Source organism: Nycticebus coucang, chromosome 5 (genome assembly GCF_027406575.1).
Source record: "Nycticebus coucang isolate mNycCou1 chromosome 5, mNycCou1.pri, whole genome shotgun sequence".
In the NCBI taxonomy this organism is placed as follows: Eukaryota; Metazoa; Chordata; class Mammalia; order Primates; family Lorisidae; genus Nycticebus; species Nycticebus coucang.
This window is the reverse complement of record NC_069784.1, coordinates 1,008,031-1,017,917: the sequence shown is the minus strand read 5'-3', so window position 1 is coordinate 1,017,917 and position 9,887 is coordinate 1,008,031. Positions and strand designations below refer to the sequence as shown.

Below are 9,887 nucleotides of genomic sequence, written 5' to 3'. Positions count from 1 at the left end.
AGCCGCGTCTCCGCCACTCAGAGCCCGCCCCTGCCGACCCAGAACTCCTCCCCCAACACGCAGAACCCCGCCTTTGCCGATCCCAACTCCACCCGCGCCACTCAGAGCCCCGCCTCTGCCGGCATTGAGCCCGCCCATTCTGGGCCTAGTCCCGCCCCTGCCACGGAGAGCCCCCGCCCCTGCCGGCCCATAACTCCGCCCCTGGCATGAAGAGCCCCGCCCCTGCCGGCTCATGACTCCACCTCCGGCACGCAGAGCCCCACCCCTGCCTGCCCAGAACTCCGTCTCCCGCCCGCAGACCTCTGCCCCTGGCGGCTCAGAACTCCGCCTCCGGCACGCATAGCCCCGCCCCTGCCTCCCCAGAACTCCGCCCCCGGAACTCAGAGCCTCGTTCTTATTGGTCGTGATCCCCGCCACTCAGAGCCCACTGATCTGGTCTGGGCCTCGCTACTCTAGCCCGGTCCTGGCTGGTTTAGAACTATACCCGGGTTGTAGAACTTGTCACCCGAGTTCACCCAGCGAGTTCCAGCGTGCGCGGCTCTCTGTGTCTGGAGCGTCCGGCGGTCCCGAACCCTTCCAGCTCGGCCCTGCTGTCTGCGAGGACCTCGGCACTGGCCCAGAGTCGGAGGAGGGGCAGCATGATCTGCCCGGCGGGCGCCTTCCGGGCCTGTGGGGCGTCTGCGGGGCGGGGGTCGGACCCAGGGAAAAGCATCCCAGGCGCCTCGTTACCGCTCCGACCCTGCCCCCTGGCGTCGGCTCTCTGCTGAAAGGAGCGGTTTTTCCTTGGTGCCCTGATCTATTTGCAGAGACAAAGACCACAAAAGCCTTTCTATGGCTTTCCTGAGCCTTATAGTGACCACTTTTTGTACGTTGGGCCTCAAAGCCTGCAGGTAGCCATGGCCGGCGGCCGGCCCCAGAGCCCCTGCGCTCGCCTTCCTGCGGGGTGCGCACCTGATTGGGCAGCGTACCTGAGTGGGGCGCGCACCTGTCTGTCCGGGGAGCTCACCTGTCTGGGGAGCAATCCGAAGGCTCCGTCCTCGGGGAAGGCTGCAGAGAGGGCCGGACTTGACCGTCGCAGCTGTCTGGGGCCATTCCCTCGGTCCAGCTGAGAACTGCTCCGAGGTGTGCCACGGTCCCTTACTCTAGTTTTTTCTCAGTTTTCATCAGGACTGAAAGAGAAAGAGGTCTGTGGGAGGTCTCTTTAAAGTGCAAATTCTCACCACCGCCACCTCGCCGGCTCTTTGCTCAGTTCACTGTTTCAAAAATTGCACACTGAGCATTTGAGTCTGTTCCTGTCCCAATAAGTGAGTAATTATGTGTCCTAACTCTCCTCACAGCGAAGGGGGCACTCACTAAAACATGACGCTGTGCACACCTGACTCCCCGCGGAAGCTCGGCGACCTGGGTCTCCACTGCAGGGCGCTCTGTGGCCTCAGTCTGCACAAGGTCATTACAGCGCGTGCCCCTTTGGCTTAAGGATTATTTTGAGCTAAAAGCAATTGAGAAGCAGATGGTACAAGAAAAGCCCCGTGCCTTCCCCTTACCTGCCAAAAAACAGGACCTAAATATACAAAGATGTCCCCGCAGCCGACTGGACCAGGAAGGGCAAAGGACTACTGGACACAGCCTTAGACCCAAGGAGCTGACACAACGAATTTTACTACTTAGCCTTTGTCTACCGCTGGTTTCCACATGTTTATCTTCCTACAACTTGCTGCTCCTGCAGATTGAAGGTCCTTTTTCTATATCTTGCAATTTCTTTCTTTCTTTCTTTCTTTCCTTCTTTCTTTCTTTTTCTTGAGATATGGTCTCACTTTATCGCCCTGGGTAGAGTGCCGTGGCCCCACACAGCCCACAGCAACCTCCAACTCCTGGGCTTAGGCGATTCTCTTGCCTCAGCCTCCAGATTAGCTGGGACTACAGGCGCCCTCACAGCAACCTCCAACTCCTGGGACTACAGGCGCCCGCCACAATGCCCTGCTAATCTTGTAATTTCTTTAAAAACGTATCTATCATTCCTCTGTCAGGAATGTAAGCCCCACCGCTAACCTGACTTCTGAGTTGTCTCTGGGTATTCTTGCGTGTTGCCTGCACTGCTCTCACGTCCATACACTTCTGTTTTTCTCTTGGAAAGCAGATTTTTCCCTCCCCTACAAGAGCTTATTGCCCTGTTTTGAATATCATATTCCAGTACCTGTTAAAGCACATTAACTAACTGCTGGGAGCTAATCCCTAATTTTAGCTCCCTGAGTACTACACAGCCAGCTCACCAGGAAGGACTTTCCTCACCTTAATTGATAAGGCCATTCTATAAGGTTAATTTCCCCGTTTTCCCTCCCATTCCCAAGCAGCCAGTTTGTCTCCAGATGGTGTAAACAGGGTTTACTGGAACCTTCCATGTTAGCCAGTCCCACTGAAGAGAAATGATTTTGGAAAAAACTGACAGCACATCAGAGACAGAGCTTGGCTGAAGTGCCCCAGGCTTAGCAGTAGAACGCTGAGGAACCACAAGAATGCTTGCCTCTGCCCACACTAGCCATCCTTCCCAGGTCGCAAACACTTTGGAGAGAGAGTCAGCTATCTTCCCAGGGGCTTCAACCGTCTAAGAAAATCTGCTTTTCATTTGCCAGATGTTGCACTGAAAATATTTTTCTTCCACTTACTCATTCCACATGTTCTCAAGAATAAGTCATCAGAAACAGAAATTAAAACCCTAGAATCAGATCCCCTCTCCCCAGCTTGCCTTTACTGTGCTGTTTGGATACATTAGACCTGTAGCCTCTGTCACGCTGCCCAGAATAACAGTGGACTTCTGAGGATGAATTCTAATGGCCTCTTTTTGCTTTGGATAATCTCACACTATGAGCTAGGTTTTACTGGTCTCTGTTTTACAGATGGGAAAACTAGGTCTCAGATAGTGACTAGTGAGTGTGGAAGCTGAAGTTAAACCCCTGTGGCAGCCCATATAGCCTATGGCTAGGAGGAGTGAGAGTTGTAAGAAATACCTGTATAGCTCAATAATGGAACACTGGTAGAAAGGGTATGGAGAGGGATTTAGCTCCTAACAAGCATGAGAGCTCGCGAGATGAGAGCAGTGGTGAATCGGCAATCTCTACACCTGTGGTGTTGAGAGGCACGAGATCAGCCTTATATTAGGCTGGAGGAGCAGGCAGTCAGGAGCATGTGCATTCTATTACGGACCCGCTTACTCTGACTCTGTCTCCTCTTCTGCCTGCAGAACACCAGCACGGGGTCTCTCTGCTGAAAATTACCAAGCTCTGCTAAAGACTAAGATCTATCTTTGTAAGAAGACTGCTTTACTCTCGACACTGTCTCTCTCTCCAGCTAAAGTAGAGAGCCCTCAGGCACTTAACAGACCTGAGCAAGGTAATTTAGCAGTCTGCGTCCGGAACCTAGTTAAGCCTGGCCAGAGATCTGGCCAGTCCTGGGCCCTGGCAAACCCCAAACTGTTCAAGTCTAAAGTCGGCTGGTCAGCCTTTGTACTATTCTCCACAGCGGGCCTTATGCAGGAAGAAGGCAAGAATTCTCAGAGTAACTAGAAGTAACAGTGACCTCTTAATAGGACATCAAATCCACTTGTTGATATGATTTTCTCCTTCTTATCTATTCATATCTTGCATACAGTATATTTAAAATATTGGCTGAATTAACAAATATTAATTAGCTTACCATAATAGAATCACCTTTCTCTATCCCAAGGACAAGATCTAGCCTCAGACCTCAGGGCTGGATAAATGTATCCATGTTTCCATTTTCTTAGGTAGGATTTACAAAGCCTGCCTCTGAAAGCTTTATTTTCTAATTGAGTGAGAACATATATATGTATATAGATACAGTAGCTGCCAGGGACATACACACATCTCCACTGGGCGGGCTGTCAGTCAGCACAGCAAGGGGCAGCCCCTTAGTGCAGCAGAGGGCGGGCTGCCGGTCCGCACAGCACTGGTTGAAATCAGCAGGGTTAGTTTTCCTTCCTAACTCTCCATCGCCCTTTCCTTTCCCACAGTTCTTCCCTTTACAAAACATACGCTGCGAGTTTCTTTGCCATTTTATGCAGACAGTTCTGTCAGGTCAAGGAGACAGGACCACGAGCCGAGCCACAAGGTCCCTGGGCTGCCTTTTCCCGCTCCCGGATTCACTCCCCACAGGAGGTTTCAATGTGACTCCAGCCCCAACACTGACCTGCAGTGATACACTTTATCTTATTTACTATCTGTAACAATAGTTACTACTTACTGAGTACCCCCTTGGTAAGAGTTTATTTAGACAATCTCTAATCCCTCCCTTGCAAAGTTGTTAGAATTCTACTTTAAAGGTGATAAAATTAAATTTGCTAGGCATGGTGGCCAGGAGGCTGAGGTGGGAGGACTTCTTGAAAAAAGGAGTTTGAGACTGGCCTGAGCAACACAGTAAGAGCCTGTCTCTAAATAGATAAATATTTAAAAATTAGCTGGGCACGATGGTGCACAACTATACTCCCAGCTACTCAGGAGGCTGAGGCAGGAGGATCACTTGCCAGTAGACTGAGGCTTCAGTGAGTTGTGATCATGCCACTGCACTCCAGTCTGGGAGACAGAAAGAGACCTCATATCTTAAAAAAAAAGAAAAAAAAATCAAAAAAGGACTCAGTTATGAAACTTGTCCAATGTAATAGTCTATAAATTAAAGAAACAGGATTCAAACACACTCTTTTGCAAACCAATAGGTAAACTACACCCAAATACCTGGTTTATCTTTAGAATAATCAAAACCTGTTTAAGCTTGACTTACATTCCCTGATGGGTGTTTCTAGCAGAGAAGCTGATCTGTGCTGAGATAACTGTTTCTGGAAATTCAACTTTTTTCTTGTTTTGTTTTTGGTTTGTTTGTTGGGGGGGAGGGGGCATTATTCCTGAAGGTGCTGAGTCCCAAGTGGCAGCAAAGCCAGCTCCTCTGCTCTCTCCCTTCTCCAGAAATCCACTTAGCGTGCATACTGTCTTTGGATAGAGGACATGTCAGACATTAAACTGATAAGAACAGATATTACATTTGGTGTTAGCTAAAAGGCAGGGAAGCTACTGAAACACAACTTTTGCATTCATTCCTTACACACGGTTTCACTGGCAGCATGAGGGCCCAGATTGAGTCCTCTGGCAGATGGGGACAGCACAGTGACGGCTCAAATGCTTTTGATCTGCAGCTTTTGTTTCCAAGTGAACATGCTGCTCTGTCCTCAGAAAATGAAAATATCTGGGACTTTGTTTCTAATAAAATCTCAGATTCCTGGGATCAATCCCTTTGATATGACATATAAGTACACTTTCAAAAATCCATCAACATTCTAGCTGGGAGACTGGGATTCTATGTCCATTCTTCTTGAAACATAATATTCACACAGCATAATCAAAAGTGCATGGGTGCAGAAGTGTGTGTGTGTATGTCAGGGCAGAAATGATGAGTATATGAACCCAGAATCCTGTCAGACTACATTTCAATACAGATGTTATTACACACTTTTCACATTCTCCCCTTACAACTTTCTATAAATGTGAATCCCGTTGGAAGATGTAATTCAAGCTTATCATCATATTCCTACAGGTACAAAAATGACAGAGGCTTCTACAAATATTTTTGAGCCTTTTAATATACATTACAAATATTTTAGACCAATCACATTTTGTTGTAACATATTTACAAAACAAAAAATATATTACAATAAATATGAATGAAACGGTGGATCTGACCAACAACAAGCTCTGTCACAACCAGATATTTAAAAGGAATGCAAAAACCTGTTGGTCTGCATGTATTAAGAGTTTTGAGATAAAGAGGAGTCCAGATTTATAATGTATCCGGAAAAGAGATGTGGGGAACCCCCAAATTTAAGTTAAGTAAGATTCTTTCTCATTACTAATTACATAATGTCTAATGATGTTTTACACTGTGAACATTGATGAATGTTTCAAACATGATACAAAGCTAATGCGGTGCTATCATTTCAGAATGTACATGACACCCACAGAATATCCTCTTAATAATTATCATTATATACTGTAGTTCACACAGTATCTACAAGTGTGAACGAGAAAAAAAAACAGGTCACAGCAACATGTCTCACATTCCAATTTTAAATAAGACAAGCATATACTGGATCAAACATTATTTTATAATACGTTAATAAATACAGTTTGTTATGGTTACCTTGAACAGTTACAACTATATATTTCAAAAGAGAACATGTTATGCAAGTTTCAGATTGCCAGTAAAATAAATAAGGAAACTTTATAACAAAAAAAGAGAGACCGAGAAAGATCTATCTGGAACCTAAATTATTTTTGACATGCCGCTTTTCCGGTGCTATTTGCCACAAGAAAATTAAAACAGAAACAAAAAAAAAAACTGATCAGTCTTTAAAAACAACTTTTCACAATATTGAGCATGGACCTTTTAAGATTAGCATGGAAATCTCCTTACCCCCTCTGCTTTGCATATATGTATGTATACAGCGCACACTGTGTGTGTGTGCACCAGAATCTACCAAAGTCACAGGACAGCAAACTGCTCACCCCTCCAAATGAGAACCAGATGAAACACTCATGTCAAATCCAACCAGGGTAAGGTCTGGAAAGCTTTCATTCTTGCTTTGCAAACACAAATGTCCCTGTATGAATGTTGCTCCTGTGAATCCCCAATGACTTTAAACACAATAAACCACACTGTAATAATCCCAGGGGTCTAGATATACATGTGGGGAGATGAGACCTGGTTCCTCGAACCATCTGATGAGCTCTGAGGTGAGCACAGCTCCCTCGCCGCAACCCAGCCTTTCTTAGACTCAAGTTCCATATCACTGTCTTCTGCTCTCTAACCACAACCACTCAGAGAACCTGAGAAGGCCAAGTCCTGACTCCCTACCAGTCCTGAGAATTGTAAATGGACTGAACTGCTTCGCAACCTGTTTCCAGCTAAGAACGTTTTCTTGGCTAAACAAAAGGAAGAGCAGTGAGCTTTATGGCAAAATCAGAAGTTTCTTCCAAATCATGTTTAGAGTTGTTATGGTATGAAGACTTCTTCTCTAAGCAACCATAGTTTTCCAAAGGGTAAGAAAGATAGCCCAACATCTTGACCAGGGATAGAGGTTTCCACATCTTCAGGATGCCTATTTTCTTTAGCCAACATTTTCACTATTTTTTTGCTCATCTAGAAGGAGTTGGTGGTAATCACTGTACTGTAGTGTAATCACTTTCCACGATTCAAATTCTTTTACGTTTTTTGTCCTCTTGACCAAAAAATGTACACAGTATTATGCTAAAAGCCTTAGTAAATTTCCCCTAAAAAAAAAAAAAAAAAATCCTTGGTGGCTATGTTCCTAGAGCCTGCATAAAGCCACTGCTGAGATTACATCTTTCCAAGAAAATCTAAAAAGCATTATTTTAAACCATCGTATCATTCCATTATCATAACTTTTGCTCATTAATCCTATCCTCAGACAATGAGATGGGTGTTACACCTTCCAGGTGGAGCCTGCTGCTCTCCATCTCCCCCAGACAGAATGCTGAACGGCTCCCCAGGACCAGCGTGGATGCCGCCACTCGGCACGGCCATCTCACTGAAAGGTCCTCTCCTGTTTTGGATATTTTATGGCAGGGACTTGGAGAAACCAGACATCCACACTGTTCGTCAATGAGAAATTAATTCACAAGATATTTTACAGCTTAGTGCTGAAAACACGTTACTGAAGTTTAGGTTCATCTTCAAAAACCTCAGAACTGTGACACACACAGCGTCAGCAAAGTCTGCAGCACAGGTGACGAGCTCATGGTTTAATACAAGGGCTTCTGGCCTTGGTTTTCAAATTCAGACCAGGCATCGTTTAGTTCCATGAAAATCATCTTTGCATACTGTTCATAGGGCTGCCCGGTAGCCTATGGAGAGAATAAAAACACACATTAGATACCACAGAACGAAATTTTATTTATGTTAAAATTTTCATCGCTAATATGTGCCGTGGTTGAAATGCTTTTCTATTTGGCCATTTCTCTTTTTACTGCCTAATCCATATGGCCCTGTGACGGCCCTAAAATGTGCTCACCCTAGATGTTCACACAGGGCAGTAGAGCATTCAGGGGGCAGCAGATGACGCCTCTCTGTTCTTCAGAAGTATCTATCGAATGACAAACTTTACCACAGCCTATCTCCACTGACTGTATTTCTAAACCCCTGTCTTCTCATTTCTAAAAAAAGTTAAGTTCTTTGTGATCCACAACAAAGGCATAGAGTTTGTAGATTTTTCTGGGTTCTTGTTTCTCATTTGATTCATCAAAATTCAAGGACTAACATTACTTCTCATTAACTCATCCATTCAGACTAGTCACAACAGTGTGAAGGGATGAAATCAAATTCAAGTGTGTGCCCCCAGGTGGTACTTCCCTCCAAGCTTTAAGTCACATGATTGGGACAGTCTCTATGACACAGAGACGACTCGCTTCCATCGGAGCTGTTTCTATGTATTGAAACTGTCGATATTAAAGTAATGCAGAGCTACAATGTATAAATAATAATCAAAAATCTAATTTCTTGCTAATAATATTGCCTATACTTGAATGAATTAAAGGTAGGAAAAGAGAGTGGGTGTAGAGGAAATAACATGTCACCCTGCCCACAAGATAATCATCCAGGGGGCAGGTCACAGGTCCAGAGATGCAGGGAAGCAACTTATTCCAAGAGTCCTGGCTGATTATGTGTGTAGCATACAGACCTCTATGGGAGAAAGAACTTCTGACCTTCGTTTTTCTTGATGCGAGATGTTCACTTAATGTTCTTACAAGCTAAAATGGATGACCTAAAATATTCATTCCCCCACAACTTGTCCATTCACATAAATTATATTAACATTTCAGTGCCAGGGAGATTCTGCCCTTGAGGCTTTTATCTCTGTCCACACAGCTGTCCACAGCTCTCATGTGCACACTCGGTGTCACTGGAGTTTCTCTGTCATGTGCACACTTGGCGTCTCCGGGGTCTCTTGTCATGTGCACACTCGGCATCTCCGGGGTCTCTTGTCACGTGCACACTCGGTGTCTCTGGGGTCTCTCCATCCTGTGCACACTCGGTGTCTCCGGGGTCTCTTGTCATGTGCACACTCGGCGTCTCCGGGGTTTTCTGTCATGTGCACACTCGGCGTAACTGGAGTCTCTCCATCCTGTGCACACTCGACGTCTCTGGGGTTTTTCCATCCTGTGCACACTCGGCGTCTCCGGGGTTTTTCTGTCATGTGCACACTCGGCATCTCTGGAGTTTCTCCATCCTGTGCACACTTGGCATCTCTGGAGTCTCTCCATCCAGTGCACACTCAGCATCTCCGGGGTCTCTCCATCCTGTGCACACTCGGCATCTCTGGGGTCTCTCCGTCATGTGCACACTCAGCATCTCTGGGGTTTTTCCATCCTGTGCACACTCGGTGTCTCCGGGGTCTCTCCATCCTGTGCACACTCAGCGTCTCTGGGGTTTTTTCCATCCTGTGCACACTCGGCATCTCCGGGTTTTTTTCTGTCATGTGCACACTTGGCATCTCTGGAGTCTCTCCATCCTGTGCACACTCGGGGTCTCTGGAGTCTCTCTGTCATGTGCACACTTGGCGTCCCTAGGGTTTTTCTGTCATGTGCACACTCGGCGTCTCTGGAGTCTCTCCGTCATGTGCACACTCGGCGTCTCTGGGGTCTCTCCGTCATGTGCACACTTGGTGTCTCTGGGGTTTTTCCATCCTGTGCACACTCAGCGTCTCCGGGATCTCTCCATCCTGTGCATACTCGGTGTCTCTGGGGTCTCTCCATCATGTGCACACCCAGCATCTCTGGGGTTTTTCCATCCTGTGCACACTCGGCGTC

General features: G+C 46.4%; 1 protein-coding gene and 1 pseudogene across 3 annotated transcripts in view; both read right to left on the bottom strand.

The window, feature by feature from the left end:
• Positions 1-4,913: 4,913 nt before the first annotated feature.
• Positions 4,914-5,079, bottom strand: LOC128586832 (uncharacterized; annotated as a pseudogene).
• A 547-nt stretch (positions 5,080-5,626) lies between these two features.
• Positions 5,627-9,887, bottom strand: part of DNAJC6 (DnaJ heat shock protein family (Hsp40) member C6) — a 155,855-nt gene continuing 151,594 nt past the window's right edge. For all 3 annotated transcript variants that reach the window (XM_053590316.1, XM_053590317.1, XM_053590315.1), the window contains exon 19: positions 5,627-7,925. In XM_053590316.1, coding sequence (XP_053446291.1) covers positions 7,824-7,925 — 102 coding nt within the window. In that variant the 3' untranslated portion in view covers positions 5,627-7,823. The remainder of the gene's footprint in view (positions 7,926-9,887) is intronic.